This window comes from Penicillium cataractarum (assembly GCF_028827025.1).
Source record: "Penicillium cataractarum strain IBT 29864 chromosome Unknown utg000008l, whole genome shotgun sequence".
In the NCBI taxonomy this organism is placed as follows: Eukaryota; Fungi; Ascomycota; class Eurotiomycetes; order Eurotiales; family Aspergillaceae; genus Penicillium; species Penicillium cataractarum.
This window is the reverse complement of record NW_026622744.1, coordinates 1342618-1359762: the sequence shown is the minus strand read 5'-3', so window position 1 is coordinate 1359762 and position 17145 is coordinate 1342618. Positions and strand designations below refer to the sequence as shown.

Here is a 17145-nt window from a genome sequence, read left to right as displayed (position 1 = left end):
ACTTAATTCCTGATCCTTTTGTCTTGTTTTCTTCAATTGAATCGTCACTCAATTTGGTCAAGATCCTAAGCTAACTCGGCTTAAACAGTGCAGGCCTACGCCCTTTCAACTCCCGTATCCAGTCTCCCTTGGGATTGACTCAACTAACCCCCCAGTCTCAAGTTTCCATTCGGTCTACCCGACACGCCAGCTCCACTGCATCGCCCGAAAAGGCCTTTCAAGAGCGCGTGCAAGAGATCCGCAATGCCTGTGTCGAACCCTACCCCCGGCTGGCGGTAGACTCGCGTACGCTCAGTTGCGCCGAGTTCCGCACTCGCTATGCTCATTTGAAGGATAACGAATCAGTAGAGGAAGACTCGGTGGTGGTCTCTGGTAGGTCTCTGTTCCGTGTGGATCAGTCCAAAGCCTTGTACTTAGATTAGTTGTAGGTAGGATTCGTACTGCTAGACTTGCCGGGAGCAAATTGATCTTTTTCGATATCGTGCAAGATGGTCACAAAGTCCAAGTCATGTGCAATAAGCGACAACTCGGGGGGGTCGAAGGTCCCGAGTTTAAGAAGTTTTATCGCCTTTTGCGTCGCGGTGATGCATTCTGTATGTGCTGGTGCTGTCCATGGCTGCTGCTGGCTTGACTAACCACTCTCCTTGACAGCCGTAACTGGACGACCACACCGTACGGGTCGTGGTGAACTCACCATCGATGCTACAGAGTTGCCCACGCTGCTCTCCCCGTGTCTCCACGATGTCCCCGTTCACGATAGCTCGCATCAGACCTCGCCCTATCCTCGCCATGTACAATTCCTGGCCGATCCCGCGACGGCGGATATCCTGCGAGCTCGAGCTTCTCTGATTCAGTATCTGCGCCAGTTCTTCGTGGATCGGTCGTTCATGGAGGTCAACACCCCCATCATCGGCTCCATAGCCGGAGGTGCCATCGCTCGTCCGTTTAATACGTCGGCCACTGAGTTCCCCGATCGCCAATTGTCGCTGCGCATTGCACCGGAGTTATGGCTCAAGCGGCTGGTAGTGGGTGGATTTGACAAGGTCTTTGAGATTGGACCGTCTTTCCGGAATGAAGGTATTATTACATCTTACATCGTATACAATTGAACACGATCAGAATGCTAATCTCAATCATCTATCACAGGCATCGACAAAACACACAACCCCGAGTTCACCACCTGCGAATTCTACCACGCCTACGCCAATCTCGAAGATCTAATGCACATCACCGAAACCCTCCTCTCCGGCATGGCGACTCACATCAAGACCTTCAACAAAGAAGGCACCCTCACCCCAACCACCGCCACCTTCACCACCCCCTTCCGCCGCATCGACTTCATCACAGGCATCGAAGCCCAAATCAACCGCTCCCTCCCCGATCTCTCCTCCCCAGACGCTTTAACAAACATGCACACACTCTTCCACGACCTCTCCCTCCCCTTACCAACCAACGCAACCCTCCCCCGTCTCCTAGACGAACTATGCGCTACATACCTCGAGCCCACCTGCACCGATCCAACCTTCATCATCAACCCACCCGAATGTCTCTCCCCACTCTCCAAATCCTTCATCCACCCAACAACGAAGCAAGTCGTCGCCGCCCGCGGTGAACTCTTCATCGAAGGGAAGGAAGTCGTTAATACCTACGAAGAGGAGAACTCGCCCTTTGAACAGCGGCGCAAGTTCGAGGACCAGGTGCGGTTTAGTAAAGGTGGTGATGAGGCTGCCGAGGTGGATGAGAGTTATTTGGAGGCGTTGGAGTGGGGACTTCCTGCGACGGGGGGTTGGGGGTGTGGTGTTGATCGATTGGTGATGTTGTTTACGGGGGCGAAGAGGATTGGGGATGTTTTGCCGTTTGGGACTTTGAGGGCTGTGACGAGGAGAGTTGGTAGTGGCACTGGTGGTACTGGTGGGACTGAGTAGGAGAGAGAGAGATTTGGCGGAGGAGATGAGATGTTTACTCCGCTTTGTAAGGACTTTGTACGATTAGGATTGTTTTGTATACTTCATACCCCCCTTTTAGGCTCAATTGCAGCTACCTTTTTATCTTAATTGCAACCTTGCTACTTTAGAGTTTCTCTAGTTTCTTGCTTCCTTTGGTGAGTATATAGTATCCGTCTCTAGCCGTGGTCTCGGTGCGGCCCGTTTTTATCTTTTTACCTTCGAAGCGGGGAAAACATTCCATCTGTTCCAACTTCAAAAGTCATACTGAATCATGAGTCCCATTCAAGCACCCGTGGCCCAGGCAGTCACTGTCAGTCTCAAGGAATTGGAAGATGGTCAGTCATTCTCTCTAGCAGTTTATACCATGTATAGTCGCTAATATCTGTACAGGAACCGTCTCCTTCGACACCCTCACTGAGGCATTTGGTCCCTCTTCCCTGGGCATCATCATCGTGAAAGACCTACCCAAGGAGTTTATCCAACTCCGAGCCCAGACTCTTTCACACGCATCCTATCTCGCTGCCCTTCCAAAGTCGGATCTAGGTATGAAATCAAGCAGCAGCAGCAATCTCCCCCCGCACCTACGTAGTATCCCACCAACTAACTCCCCCACAGAATCCCTCGAAAGCCCCGAATCCAACTACCTAGTCGGCTGGTCCTGCGGCAAAGAAACTCTCAAATCAGGAACCTTCGACACCCTCAAGGGCTCCTACTACGTCAACTGCGCCTTCTACCAAGATGCCGCCCTGCAAAACGCCCCCGCCGACGGCTTCCCAGATCTGCCCCAGTACACGGCGCCCAACATCTGGCCGCCAGAGCGCAAACTGCCCAGTTTCCGGCCCAGTGTGGAAGCACTCTGCACATTGATCATCGACACCGCTGCGCTGGTAGCCAAGGCATGCGATCGCTACGCCGAGGCAAATATCGAAGGCTACAAGCCGGGGTATCTAGCGCACGTCGTGAAAACGAGTCTCACGACAAAGGCACGACTACTGCACTATTTCCCCAATACATCCCCGTCTACGTCGGAGACCAGCGATGATGCTACCACCGAAGAGGCCGACGACGACGACTGGTGCGCTACACACGTCGACCACGGCTGTCTAACAGGCCTCACATCAGCAATGTTCCTCGACGAAGCATCCACCCTGCCCATCCCAGATCCAACACCAACAACCTCTCTCCCTGAACTGCCCCAATCCCCCGACCCCTCTGCGGGTCTGTATATCCGCTCGCGCGCGGGGACAGTCGTCAAAGTGAATATTCCCAAAGATTGTCTTGCTTTCCAAACTGGGGAGGCGTTGCAGCTTATTACCCAGGGCAAGTTTAGGGCTGTGCCGCATTTTGTGAAGGGGGCGAAGTGTGGGGGTGGGAAGGAGAGGATTGCTAGGAATACGTTGGCGGTGTTTACGCAGCCGAATCTTGGGGAGGAGGTGCAGGAGGGGTTGACCTTTGCGGAGTTTGCGAGGGGGGTTGTTGCGAAGAATTATTAGGGGATGGGATGGGGAAGGACGTGGGAAATAAATTATGGAGGTTATAGGATTTTCATAAATGAAAATGGTTAGTACTTAGCTGTACCGTATGAGTCTAGTCAGGTCGTCGACTAGGGAGGGATGTTGGATATACTATAGCAGTGTCTCAATGTAGAGATTACCGGCCTATTTACCGATGGTCCGTCCAAGCTTCTCGGATTGTGTTCATTCATTGTTCCGATATGATACATGAAGGGTCGTAACTCATTAGAAAACATCAAGGTGCCTGCGCCGAACTAGGAGATAGGAGCAATGCAGACCCTCCATTTGCTCAGGAACCACCGCAGAGTATTAGATACAGACAAGCGGTATAGCCCCAACGCAATAAGACACAAGACACTTAAGGTACATACTCGGGTCCCTCGCTTGGCTCACGGAATGGAATCGGTGCGATCAACTCCGACTCTGAGAGCTCCATCTCCGACGGAGGACCACTCGCGTCTGCAGGTCCTTCCCCGCTATCTTCGTTCTCGGTCACTGCGCCCAGCCCGGTACTAACGAGCTTGCTCAGCTTGCTGACCTCGCTGAATGTCTTCTTCGCACGCGGACGGCCTACACCCTTGGAGATCCCCAGATCTGCAAGACGCACGTCGACATCGGACGTGCTTCCCTGTAAGATCCGAAGAATAGCCTGCCAACGCACGGGATCGTCACGCTGTTCTGCGGCCGGTCCAACTTCCACCCCGTTCATGGTTGCTAGACCGAGGGTCTCGACGCGATTGTCGCCCCAGAAAAAGTCGAGGCCTGGGGGAATGCGTGTATCTGCTCGGACAGAGTACCGTCTGCCGCTTAGGATACCGTGGAGATCGTAGTCGAGATCAAAGGTATTGTAGTGCAAACGGGTAGCCTCGGGTTCGAAGCATCGCCCGATAATCATACCCGGGGATACAACGCAAGTCTTGCCCTTGGCAACACGGTACCACCGGCCATACACGCGCATGCCCACCTGCGAGAACGCGTCATCAACCTCCTTCGGGGTGAGTTTCTCCAAAGGATCAGCGTCAAATGGCATGACACGGTTGAGCCGCTGTGGATCGCGCGTGTATACTTTGCCCGCGATGTAGGGCACCATCTTCCTTGCGAGTTGCTCGCTGTTCGGGTCGGAGTTACAATCGTCGAGCTGGAGCCAGATCTTTTCGATAACCATCACATCGGTGACTGTGGGTCCTAGGTCCGTTTTAACCTGGCCCGGGTTATCCTCCATGTCTTCGGCCTTCATACCGAAAGGCTTTAAGCGTGCCGCGTCCGAGATGGCGAGGAGCTCTGGGCCGATGAAAATGCCCTTGCAGTCGATGCGGGCATTAGGCCAGGTTCCACTGAACCGAACCTTGTGCAGCAGGCTGTATGACGCCATAGTGGTCATGGCATTCTCAATAGATGGGTGCAGCTTCTCGCGAGGGGTAGGGTACAGGAAACGCTCGAAGGCGCCAAAGGGCTTGATGCATTTTAGCGGCACGTACTTGTAGTGCAACGAGTACGACTTATCATCATCAAGTGGGTCGGGTAAGGTCTCGACGCGGAATCCGGAGTACGAGATCGGCTGCTTCTTCTTGGTATCCTGGACAATGTCGAGGTAGTTTGACTCCTCTTCTGAAACCTGCGTGACTACACCGGCACGCCAATCTGGCATACCGAGCCATTTGCCGTCCTCTGCACGCATTTCGATTCTTTCGGTCTCTGGATTGAACTGTAGCCTTCCCTCGAGGGTATGGGTCCAGAGGACGATTTCGCCCCGGCGGGGGACAAAGGCCGGCTGGAGAGTGAGACGGACGAAGTAGTCGGTCAGGAAATCATGAGTAAGGACCCAGTCCAGGTTCAGGGGATGGTCAATTTCCTCGTCGAGAGTGCCCTTCTCTTTAAGATCCATAACATGAACCTTCCAGTAATCAGGGCCTTCCTCATCTCCAGGAAGCTTACGGGAAACAGATCTGGCGGTGACAACGGCCTTATCTTCGCCCGCCAATCTGGCCCTATCAGCCTCCATCTCAGCCTTGGTGCGCCCTGGAATGTTGGTTAGTAGGGATTCTGGGTATTTATGGGATACAATTGAGCTTCGGATGAGGAGACTTACGCTTTCGAGGCCTGAACTCCCCAAGCGGTTTGGAGCCCGACTGTTGTTGTCTGGAGCAGAGCTTGCACTCGCATGGTTCGGCTCGATCTGTCATAAGCCAATGGAAATGCACGAAGAACGTAACACGAGACTGAAAGTATCTTCCAGTTGGATGCCCAAAGAGGAAGCTGTCGCGCTGTTATTGTGTTAGTCGATATTCATCATGAAAGGGGTATGTTCAATTCCAAAAAGGAGTACTCACAACCTTGTGATCGGTTCCTCGAGGGCGATCCATGAGCGCATAGCCGTCAGGAAGCTTTTCCAGAATGTAAGTTATGCCTGTTCAAAGTGGAGTTAGCCGTGTTCTTCTGGTTCGTCTCTGGAACAGACCCATAATAGAGTCTCTCAGACGAGTCTCTTGGGACGAAATTGATGCCTGGATACACAAACAAACAGTAGAAACAAAGAAAACAAAGCTTGGTACTACATACCATCCTCTAGAGCACCCATCTGCTTCTCTACCCACATTTGGGCGAGACCGATACGCCAGCCCTCATCATTGCGCATTCGGTAGGTGAATCGGGCATCTGGGCCATTCACGGGCCAAGTGGATTTCTTCCCGTCGCTCTTCTTGTCCTCAACGGGAATCACCACCATGTTCGGATCATCCGATAGCTCACCGTCGCTCGACATCATGATTCTTGAGATATCGTAGCGGGGCAGTAACGGATGCAAGGGGTTTGCGGGGCTAGACGGCCCCTGTTGTAGTTTTTGATAGCCAGATGTGAAAGTTCGAAGTCAAAATCAGCTAGGAATTAGTCGGACTTTGTGACGAGGAAAAAGAAGACGAAGTTGTGAGGTGAGCGTGTCTTAGATGGACGAAACAAAGGATTCACACGTGACGTACTTGATAAGATATGATCTGTCCAGCGAGCAAACAATTTTGGCGGTGAACTGCTACCTAGCCGGCAGAATATGCTAATTACTCGTAGAGACAGGGCTGATTTTAGTCTAAGAGTTACTCATACTCTTTTATTTGTGGCTCTGGTTTCTAGGAAAAAGTATATGCATGTCTTATGGTGAAGTTTTGAATTAAATTTCATCACCATAGGCACCGGGTTCTGTGGAACAAGTTAGTTGACTTTGCTCGTACGAGTGAACAAAATCGGCTTCATAAATCTGGAAGAATGATGACACCTTATTGAGTTTGGCTCATAGCTGTTGTAATATTCTTATCAGCTTGTATATCGTCAAAGGACTCAGTTGCCGAGATGAAAAGCCTTCGAGATGGAGTTAGGTAAGAATTAGGATCAAGGATGCTCTAGACTACGACACTAGATATTATCATGGGCGAAGAGGGTGCAAGCACACCAATAGTGAAGCTGCTACTATTTCTTCGCCGAGAATAATAGATCAAACCAAGCAGCAAAAGGCTTAAAGAAAGTCCACACTAGTCTAGAGCGTTGATAATCGACTTTCAACACTCGAAGCTAGACTCCCAATGTCCGAGCGACAGCCCAGTAGAACCCATCAAAGTGTAATTGAAAGGCTGACTTGCATTGAAAGAGACGCTTCTGATATACAACAGATAAAATCCAAAATCATTTCAAATCGAGACATCTAGTCTTACTCAAGTCATGGTCTCTTCAACAACCGCCTCAACGGCAGTCTCCTTCGCTTCCTCCTCTTCCTGGTAAGGAGGGGGAGCAATCTCTCCATCACGGGCCCAAACTTTGCAAAGTTCATTCTCGATTTCCTCCCGACGCCTCTTCCATTCGTCTACATTGTCCAGACGCTTGCGCAGCTCCTGGAGTTCCTTCTCGACTCCGAGTTTCTCCTTCTCGGTGCCGATTCTTTCAAACTCCCAAAGTTCGCCTTCTTCGCCGAGTCCGAGGGTCAAGTTGTAGGTGTGGTACTTCTTGAGAGATGCACGGGTGGAAATGGTGATGAGGGTAATGCCGCGCTCCTTGGCTTGCTCGTATAGCACGCCTTCCACGTCGGAGGAAACGGCTGAAGTTCCCTCGTCGATGAATGCGTAGCGAGGTTCATGATAGAATAAACGGGCCATGGCCATACGCTGCTTCTCTCCACCGCTCAGCACGTCCTTCCACTCCTTACGAGCATCCCAGCCACCCTCGCGTTGAGGTAGGTAGCCGAGGTGTGCAGCATCGAGGATCTTCTGCAGGTTTGCATCGGACTCGCCAGCCTCACGCATATCAATCTCGGTGTGAGGATAGATAACTTGGTCACGCAAGGTACCCACACTCAGGTATGGTCGCTGGGGGAGGAACATAATACCATCGAGTCCAATGGACCGCGGCCGACTGACAAGGCCCCGGTAGACAGGCCACAGGCCAGCCACAATGCGTGGAATTGCAGACTTGCCAACGCCGTTTGGTCCCGAGATGAGCAGGTGGTCGCCAGAGTGAACGATGAAAGATAGCGACTCAATCAGCTCATCGCCACCCATGGGGTAGAGTGATGGCGCTACGACAGGGACCTGCTCTAGGCGGACACCGTCAAAGCCATTGTGGGTAGTACCCTGGGCATCAGCAAGGGAGTAAAGCTCGGGATGCGAGCCGCGAGGTGGGTAGTAGGCACTTGCGTGAACACGATGCAGTGTAGCGATCAGGCTGTAGACTCGCGACGTGTACCCTGCCAGTTCCGAGATATCCTTGATACTGTACATCATGCGGCCACCTGCATCGGCAAGCGAAAGCATAAGCCGCTTGTTAGTGATGAACTCCTTCATTCTGCCTCGCTCGCGGCCTACACCTTCTGGCGCATCGGCCAATTCCATCGCGCCACCCAAGCCACCCCAGGCGGGAAGGAAGACGGGTAAAGAGGTCACCAAGTAGCCAAAAGCGGACCAGGAGTACTTCAAGATCATATCCTCGAGCATGTTGTAGCGGATCTTGAGGCTGTAGATCCCCTCCATCCACCTCTGTAACTCCTTGAAGCTCCTGATAAGGAAAACACGCTCGGTGTCGGCTCCTCCGTAAAACGAGATCTCCTCAGCATTGGCCAAGAGTCTGGAGTGCAGGCCCCGGAAGTCGCCTTCCTTCTTGCCCTCCACGGCTTTGAGTTTTCCGAATGGCGGTGACAGCTTCCGGAGCACCACAGCCGTACTAAAGTATCCAGTAAGAATTCCACTCAGGGCAAGAGGACCAAGTGAACGGTAAAGTTGGTAGTTGAATACGAATAGATCCACCATCGGTTTGCCCAACGACGAGTATAGCGATGCCGCGGCCGTGCAGAAGAGAGTGAGATCTTGCGTGATGAATTGATCGGGGCCTTGACCGATGCCGCCATCCAAATTCATCAACTTGTAAAAGTTGTGGTTTTCGGTCAAGTACAGGTCATGGATATACCTCGTCAACCGAGTTCGGAAGGCAATCGATACCTTGGACTGCAGGAACTTGATCATGGCGTTCGTGTACGAGGCGAGAGTACCGATGCCGCACCACTTGACGATACCCCAAAGGAAGGCCTTGCCTTTGCCAGCGACCAGATCTCTAACGATCTCACCATCCAGTCGTGCGATAAGCAGCGACAGGTACGTTCGTAACAGCAGGAATACGCCGTGGCTCATCAGCAATCCAGTCTCCTTGCTGCCCCAGCGCGGAACCATGATGCTTCCCAAACTTAAAAACTGGTGTAAGAAGGCCAGATTTAGGCCAGGTTTGGTTGTCGGCGGGGGAATCTGATTCGTTGATCCATCTTCAGCACTGCGAGCTGATGCCGGAGGGTTCAAGAATAGTCGCCGGTGGGCATCAAAGGTGGTCGGCTTGGTCGGATGAATCAAGACCTTGGAGGTCCGTTCACCTTTGTAAGGAACATAGATGGTACGGGATCCATCTTTGCCTCTGATGCCAGAGTTTCGTCGAAGCAATCGACGGCCTTGAGCGCGGTCCTTAGCCCGCTCACGGAACCAGTTGTATCCTCCATATCCCGAGCCGATGATCGATAATAGCAGCGCGACGGTGGCGATCAGTCGAGTCGTCGGAGAGGTGCGCTTCAGACGCGAGCGGAGTAATTCTGAGTAGTGTAGGTACAGCGCCAGGAGGGGATCCTCCGGGCGCCGGAGTGTCGACTGGGCGGCCATTTATCGAGCCCAGATCGGCCTCCGTATTCACAGCGTCGACCCCAAATGGCGTATTAACGTGGGCAGTATTCCATGGACAAAACCAGAGACCAGCTCCTAGGGCATTCAGAGATTAAGATGGAGAAGTTGAAGAAGATGAGATCCCAGACGGGGATAACCAGTTTGGGCCAAGGGAGAGTGTTGCATCATTGCATGTGAACCTCGGGATTGCGGAGAGGGCACGTGCCTGGGGAAAGCTCCAGCGGTTCCACCAGAAAACAGCGCTGACTAACCCCACTTTACCTTGGAAAACTGGGGAAGGTTGGACAGTACCATCCTGTGCCTATCTGGCGCGACAATTACTTTGCCCATTTGAGTGTAATAACTAGTCGCTCTTTCTCTGTCTGGCTGGGATCAGACCTTCTAATGTGTACGATATGCTTGGTACGCGAAGCTTGAGATCAGAAGCATCGTAATTTGTAATCGCCGGAGTCCTACAAGATAAAAGGACAAGAACATTGGAAGGGGTTCTGCCTGGATATATATTTAGAAGAACTACTAAAACAATGCTGGAATGAAAAGTTACCGCTCCCTACCTATCTGTAACTTGCGCATCGGCATTCCAATGCCGCTCTGGCACGCATTTCGTTACTCGACTGTTGAAAAACAACCTTACAAAAGCTGACTCTACCTAGACTCACTTGAGGTTCTACTAGTGTAAGGCTTTGGTCATCAGGCTTAGGTAGATGTTGCTTAACTGATGCCCACAAGGTTCTAGGTATCTAGTACAGGATATGGAGTGGCGGATAATTCCCAAGGCAAGCCCTGAACGGGAAATATATAACCCATGTTGCTACCCTTAGGTATGATCATAAGTGGGCAAGTACGGAATATCTAACGAGACTATATAAAATTTGACCAAAGACCTGGATAGTCAACAGTGACCATTCGAAGCGATCAGACTATCGCTAAATACTTTGTGAAAATCGTGCGAGACTCGCCAAGATCAGTCGAGTAGGCCGGAGTCCGATCGTATCAAAAGTCCTCTTTGACACGATCAATGAGTTAGAGGACTACAGATCAGCAATTGAGGGATAGAAAATAGCTAGGAAAGAGAGATAGAATATTTTCTAGAAAGGAAATGATATTACTCGATCAGTCAAATCAGGCAGGTTAAACCCCTCGTGTTTACTCTGAAGGCCAGCTAAGAGCCTCAACCTTGCCAAAAGAGGCAGCACTCTCCTTTTCTATTCCCCATTCCATACAATTTTTCTACAAGGATAAGTCCTACCTTGGTCAAGGTAATTCAGTAAGCAGCGCTTAAACACCCAGTCATCAATGGTTAACAATCTGTCTATGTTGTCCAGTTAGTAAACAATTAATAACTCGCAAGCTCCCCAGCCCCTCAATAGCTATCCAACCTTTCCCTCTCCCTTCCCCACAAATCAATGGAGAACTATCAAACAAGACCAGGTCAAAATGAGGATAAAAACATAAAAAAATAACGTGTAATACTGTACGGTGTACGGCGTACATACATAATAACGCCATCCTGCAGGTTGCATCTTGGCCGGGGATTGGGCACAGTTACATCCAATCCTCTGTCTGCTTCTAATTTCCGCCAATAATGGCCGCCAATACGGACTTTGCCCAGGGCCATAGCTTCCTCCGCTCGAGCGGATTGTCGGATTGTAAGCTGAAGGGCTAGAATAGTGCTGAAAAAAAAGGGGCACACCTGGGCTGAACCACCCACTCGATCTTAAGTGGGGGCCGGTTGCTGGTCCCTCTGATCGCCTATCACGAATGAAGTCACGAATTGCGATCGTAAATGGGTGTATTCTGCAGGAGGTACTTCTGGTCCAGGCCCTACACTAATCGTCTTTGGAGTGGTAGCCCTGTTTTCCCCTGTACGCCGTACGGAGTTCCCTATGCATTGTGGAGGGGCTGCATTGTACCTTTCTACTGGCTCTCACCTGCAGCGGATGAGATAGTTACAGCCGATTAAACCCCGAGTTGGGGGAGAGACACACTCCGGTGTGATTGAAAGTGATAATAAGAGCTTAGCCGCCGAGGGCTGGTAATAGTTCAATAGTGCCAAAGCAGAATACGGAGTCCAGAGTACTCCGCACGTAGAACCACAGAACCACGAGGACATTAGTAAATGAGAGGAGTGAACCATCACTACATGCTGGAAGCAAACGATCAGATCTACTGTCAGCGTGATCTCTCCTGCGCTCGAGCAAACCCCAGACACGAAAAGTAAACCAAAACCCGCTAACAATCCGGGCGTGAAGGCCTGAAGGGAAACCCAGTTCGGCCCCAGTCACTCGGCACGTGACATCCTCGACTCCTCTCTTGCCTCAGCCATAACATTCTCCCCCCAAGCATCATTCTCGTCGCATTATCCCTCTCTGCTTGGGCTGCTCTTGTCAGCCTTGGCCTGCTAAAGTTGCTGGTTCACTCTGGGGTACGTGTGAATAAAAACAAGCCCACCGTTTCAGGGCTCCGGTTTCCAGGAGGCGTGTTGACCTCGTTATTAGCCGCGCCCCCCGACCTATTGAGCTTCTGAGCGAGCTGCAACCCTTTGGCTCCTGCCTCGGCTCACTTTGAACGTTCGCTGGACCTCACAGATTCACGCCATCTGCAGCTAGCCTCGATGGTGGACGCAAGCACGGGGCAAGATCCCTCCGCAACCTCAGCCCCCGAGTCGGCGGGCAAAGAACCCATCAAGATGACCCCCTCTGGCAATGAGGACCCCAGTGGTAAGGAAAACCCCCCTGGATTAGATCTCGCAATCCATCGTTGATGCGATTGTGTTGTAAACTTCCCGGTCGCTGACACTTCTCGCTGCTATCAGGTCCGGAACCACCCTCCGAACAACCAGCCCCCGATGCTGCTGAGATTCAGGAATCGACCGCTGGCGCATCGTCTCAGCCGGCCTCCCCGCCGGTCGCATCGACACCTAGTGCCTCGGGCGTGACTGAAAATGCCGAACCGCCCAAGAAAAGCCGCCTGCTGATTCCAATCCCATCGCGACGGTCCTCCAAGACCGATCAACAGTCGACATCGGAAAGGACCGCGGAGGCAACACAGGATGAATCTAGTCGGAGAGGATCCAAGGTCAGCATCTTGAAGATTACACGGGATCGCAGTCGGGCGAGCAGCAGACGGTCGCGACGGACTCAGCAAGAAGTGACAAACGTGGAAAAGGGCCAGGAGACGGCAACTCCCACCACACCTGAGATGAACGGACCCTCCAAGCCTCAGGAGAAGAAGGCATCCAAATTGTTTGCCTTCCTGAGCTGTTGCTCCTCGTCGGATGTTGATGGCGACGATATTACCGTACCTCCCAAGAAGACGTCGAAGCAGCCCCCTGTGTCCAATCGGCTGCCCACTCCAGACAAAGCGGAAGCTCATACTGGAGACTCGAGTACTGCTGAATCCAGAGACCCCGCTTACTTTGGTGACGAGAAAGCCGTTGCAGTAACGGCGGATCACCCGCAGCCTCAGGAGGAGGAGCGGAACGCTCAGGTTTCGCCCGATATGCGAGGCGAGGGGGCTTCGGCTGCTGCTAGTCAGCCCGATGTCCTGCCTGTGACCTCCAAGGAGCATGAGCCCAAGGCAGCCGTGGCAAATGGAGTAATACCAGAGTCCACGACCGACGTTGCGAAACCGGATGAGCAGACCCCCGCAGCCGAAGCTGTCACAACAAACGAAACGACCCCCACGAAGCCCGCAGCGGCTGAAGGCGAGACTCAATCGCGCAAAGAGGAAGTAGTTCAGGCACCGGCCATGCTACCCCCTCCTCCACCACCACCTGCTCCTGAACCGACCACCGCGACGGAGGGCGCTGAGCAGCAGCAGTGGTTGCTGCCGCCAGCGCTGCCACACCTGTCGAACCGCAAGTGTCTGGTGCTGGATCTTGATGAGACACTCGTTCACAGCAGCTTCAAGGTAAGTACCCTCTTGGCTGGAGAATCAACCGTTTGGGTCCCGATCTAACTCATCGCGTAGGTTCTCGAGCGTGCCGACTTCACGATTCCTGTGGAGATCGAAGGCCAGTATCACAATATTTATGTGATCAAACGGCCAGGCGTGGACCAATTCATGAAGCGTGTTGGAGAGTTGTACGAAGTGGTAGTGTTCACGGCCTCCGTATCTAAGGTGAGTTGATGAGTTGATGAGAGGTTTCCCGAACCAGCGTTGGCCCCGCTTTGGGGTCGACGACAAAGCCACCACCACGACGACTAATCAATATCTACAGTACGGTGACCCTTTGCTGGATCAACTGGATATTCATAATGTGGTGCACCACCGTCTCTTCCGCGAGAGTTGCTACAATCATCAAGGAAACTACGTCAAGGTTCGTTCCGCTTCATCTCCCATCTCATCAACGATCACTGTATATCTAACTCGCCAATAGGACCTTTCACAAGTAGGCCGCGATCTACGGGAAACGATTATCATCGACAACTCGCCCACGTCTTACATCTTCCACCCCCAACACGCGATACCCATCAGCAGCTGGTTCTCTGACGCTCACGACAACGAACTGTTGGACCTCATCCCCGTTCTCGAGGATCTGGCCGGGGCCCAAGTCCAAGATGTCAGCATGGTCCTGGACATTACCCTCTGAAACGAACGTCTTGTCCGGATCTCTCTTACGCCTAAGATTCCCCATTAAGCGAGTCCTTTCCTTTGTTTTTGGTTTTCCTCCTTCTTGTCGCGTGAAAAAGCTCTTTTCCTTCTGCAGTCTCCCTTCCCAGTTCCAGTACAACACCCCCAGCTTCAATTCCAGCATTTTTGTGATCCGCGCTTGCCGTTGTTCTCCTACTCACATTTACTTTGGGCTTCACTTCGCTTCTTTCAAATTCCGGTCATTGACGACCCAGATAGGGAACTGGTTCCCTAGGGGACTGTGGCCTGAATGATGATGCATTTGTCGTCAGTTTGGTCCCCCGTCATTCTAGCCCACGCCATCAGCCTGGCATTTTTGTTCTTTCATATTTCCTTTTTCGTCGATTATCTTCCTTTCCGTATCTTGCAGATTCGGCATTGTGATCTCACTTATCTGATCATCTTCCAAGCCAGCCACTTTACCATTGCTCCCCATTTCCTAGTATCGTCCTCACAATTGGATCCCCTATCATGCCCCCCTGCTGATATTTCCTTGCTGTCTTGTATCCATTTCTCTTACCAAGTCCCGCATTCTCCAATGCATTACGCAGGCGTCTGTTGGTTATTATGCCCCATCTCCCCATGTATCCCTTTCCCCATGTATCCCTTTCCCCAGTCAAGCCCGCGTCCTTTGTTATTTCCCCCCAGCCTTGCTACGCTGCGTCCAGCTCTTCCAATACAAGACTCTGCATATTGCTGTCTTTTTGTTCATGCCGAGTCCGGTTTACCTCGGGAGCAGTGTGCGCTAATTTTTGTCTTCCTGCATTCTGCTCGTGAGGTGTATCGTTGGGAATTGCATCGTTGGATTGATTCCTTCAGCAATGTATATGACCCTCTGTTTGGCTGCTGCTCCGTGGCTCTCTATGCTGTACATAATCCTTGAGAGGATATTTCATCCGAAGTCACAGAATCTAGGCGTGTGAAATATTAATGTAGTTTGAAATATAAAGCACTTTGGCGAAGATTAGATTTTCTATGGTTGAGGCTGCATGAACAACACCGCATCAAGGCACCGCCCTCGGCCCGCATTGGGATGGATGTAGTAGTCAGCCAACACGTTAATTCCACCTCCAACATAACTTTTTGCTCTCTCACATCTCCAACCCAACTTGATTTCTAGTTTTAATTCAATTGACGAAATCACGGCAAGTCCCACCGCAACTTCGTTTTCCAGGCTCCTGCCGGAAACCTCGGCCAGCCCGCTCACAAAGCTCCCCGCAATCGCATCGCACCATCCCACCACCACCACCGCCCGCCACCACGTCCAACTTTTACCAACCACTCACCACACACCCATCATGAAGAACTCAGAAGGATGGGACGGCAAGCTACGAGTCGAGCCTAAGGCCGTCATCACAAATCCAGAGGCTCTAGAGGACTCGGACTATTCGGACCCGGAGGCACCGCCTGTGGAGGAGATCGACGCGGACGAAGGTAAGGTTTTGGCGGCAGCGCACGCGCGGGTTTCTTACGGCATGAACACGGGGCTGATTGGTGGTAGATCTACTGGCGGATGAGGATGTGAACGTCGAGGTTTGTCAAGTCCTTTGCCCTGTCTTTCAAGGGGAAGATAGAGGAGTGGTTTTGCTAATCATTTTTTGTGGTTCGGGTGTAGGATATTGACCTGGTTCATTGTCGCGTATCGTCGCTCACTGCGCTACGGTTGGAACGGTTCACGAAGCTTCAGGTATCATCCACTCTCCACCCTACGCCGTGTCTGTTTCGAGGAAGAAGATGCAAGGATCCATGTCTTGCTAGAGCGCGTCGGGTCTTTCGTCATCGACAAGCCTCGAATTTGCAGGAATAGCAAGCTAACAAGTCGGTTCCTACAGAGACTATGTCTGCGCCAGAACCAAATAACACGCATCAATTTCCCAACAGAACTCGCCGAGACGTTGACGGAACTCGATCTCTACGATAACCTTATTTCGCACGTCAAGGGCCTCGATGAGTTCCACAACTTGACCAGCCTCGATCTTAGCTTCAATAAGATCAAGCATATCAAGAATGTGGAACACCTGAAGAAATTGACGGACATTTACTTTGTCCAGAACAAGATCTCGAGGATCGAAGGGTTAGAGGGACTGGAAAAGTTGCGGAATCTAGAACTGGGAGCGAATCGCATCCGGGTATGTGAGGAGATGATGTAGGGAGATCTGGAGGTTCAGGATTGACGAGATTTGCAAACCAGGAAATCGAGAATCTCGACACACTTGCCGCTCTCGAGGAGCTCTGGCTCGGAAAGAACAAGATCACGGAGATGAAGGTATGCACTCCTTACATTTTGCGACACCATCACTGCGATATATGCGGAGAACTAACTCATTTCAGAACCTGGACGCCCTCTCCAACCTCCGCATTATCTCAATCCAATCCAACCGTCTCACCAACATCACCGGACTCTCCAATCTCCCGAACCTGGAAGAACTATACCTCTCCCACAATGCCATCACCGACCTCTCTGGCCTCGAATCTACCACCACCCTCCGCGTCCTCGACTTCTCGAACAACCAAGTCTCCCATCTCGAGCACCTCGGCACACTGAAGAATTTGGAAGAGCTGTGGGCGTCTAATAACCAGCTCACCAGCTTTGACGAGGTCGAGCGAGAGCTGAAGGATAAGGAGAAGTTGGAGACTGTTTATTTCGAGGGCAATCCACTGCAGATGAATGGTCCGGCCGTGTATCGGAATAAGGTTCGGTTGGCGTTGCCGCAGATTAAGCAAATTGATGCGAGTACGTATATGACCTTCCGCGATGGTTTACGATGAGGATGTGAGCTAACTTTTTGTTCTTTTTACAGCCTATGTACGAGTTTGAGATTCAACGCAGCATGGCCTTGATTTTCATGCCGATGC

The 17145-nt window shown here is 51.8% G+C and overlaps 6 protein-coding genes across 6 annotated transcripts; 4 read left to right on the top strand and 2 right to left on the bottom strand.

Annotated features, from left to right (window-relative positions):
• Positions 1–89: 89 nt before the first annotated feature.
• On the top strand, positions 90–1925 carry N7496_009613 (uncharacterized protein; the record flags this gene model as incomplete). Its single annotated transcript, XM_056702527.1, has 4 exons — positions 90–372; positions 429–593; positions 652–1077; positions 1147–1925. Coding segments are annotated over 4 exons (1653 nt in total), but the record flags the coding sequence as incomplete, so codon positions are not given.
• A 292-nt stretch (positions 1926–2217) lies between these two features.
• N7496_009612 (uncharacterized protein) lies at positions 2218–3439 on the top strand (the record flags this gene model as incomplete). Its single annotated transcript, XM_056702526.1, has 3 exons — positions 2218–2281; positions 2337–2489; positions 2562–3439. 3 exons carry the CDS (start codon positions 2218–2220, stop codon positions 3437–3439), a joined length of 1095 nt encoding a protein of 364 aa, XP_056551526.1.
• Positions 3440–3818: 379 nt separating this feature from the next.
• N7496_009611 (uncharacterized protein) lies at positions 3819–6224 on the bottom strand (the record flags this gene model as incomplete). The annotated part of the gene is made up of 4 exons (XM_056702525.1): positions 3819–5479; positions 5550–5724; positions 5791–5867; positions 6020–6224. 4 exons carry the CDS (start codon positions 6222–6224, stop codon positions 3819–3821), a joined length of 2118 nt encoding a protein of 705 aa, XP_056551525.1.
• A 934-nt stretch (positions 6225–7158) lies between these two features.
• On the bottom strand, positions 7159–9633 carry pxa1 (putative peroxisomal ABC transporter (PXA1); the record flags this gene model as incomplete). Its single annotated transcript, XM_056702524.1, has 1 exon — positions 7159–9633. One exon carries the CDS (start codon positions 9631–9633, stop codon positions 7159–7161), a length of 2475 nt encoding a protein of 824 aa, XP_056551524.1.
• Positions 9634–12343: 2710 nt separating this feature from the next.
• On the top strand, positions 12344–14248 carry psrA (putative general stress response phosphoprotein phosphatase Psr1/2; the record flags this gene model as incomplete). Its single annotated transcript, XM_056702523.1, has 5 exons — positions 12344–12374; positions 12470–13566; positions 13627–13776; positions 13877–13975; positions 14036–14248. The coding sequence occupies 5 exons, from the start codon at positions 12344–12346 to the stop codon at positions 14246–14248; spliced, it is 1590 nt and encodes a 529-aa protein (XP_056551523.1).
• A 1339-nt stretch (positions 14249–15587) lies between these two features.
• Positions 15588–17107, top strand: N7496_009608 (putative protein phosphatase PP1 regulatory subunit Sds22; the record flags this gene model as incomplete). Its single annotated transcript, XM_056702522.1, is given in 7 exon segments — positions 15588–15723; positions 15791–15822; positions 15905–15960; positions 15977–16418; positions 16481–16555; positions 16621–17023; positions 17091–17107. The coding sequence occupies 7 exon segments, from the start codon at positions 15588–15590 to the stop codon at positions 17105–17107; spliced, it is 1161 nt and encodes a 386-aa protein (XP_056551522.1).
• Between the last annotated feature and the right edge of the window lie 38 nt (positions 17108–17145).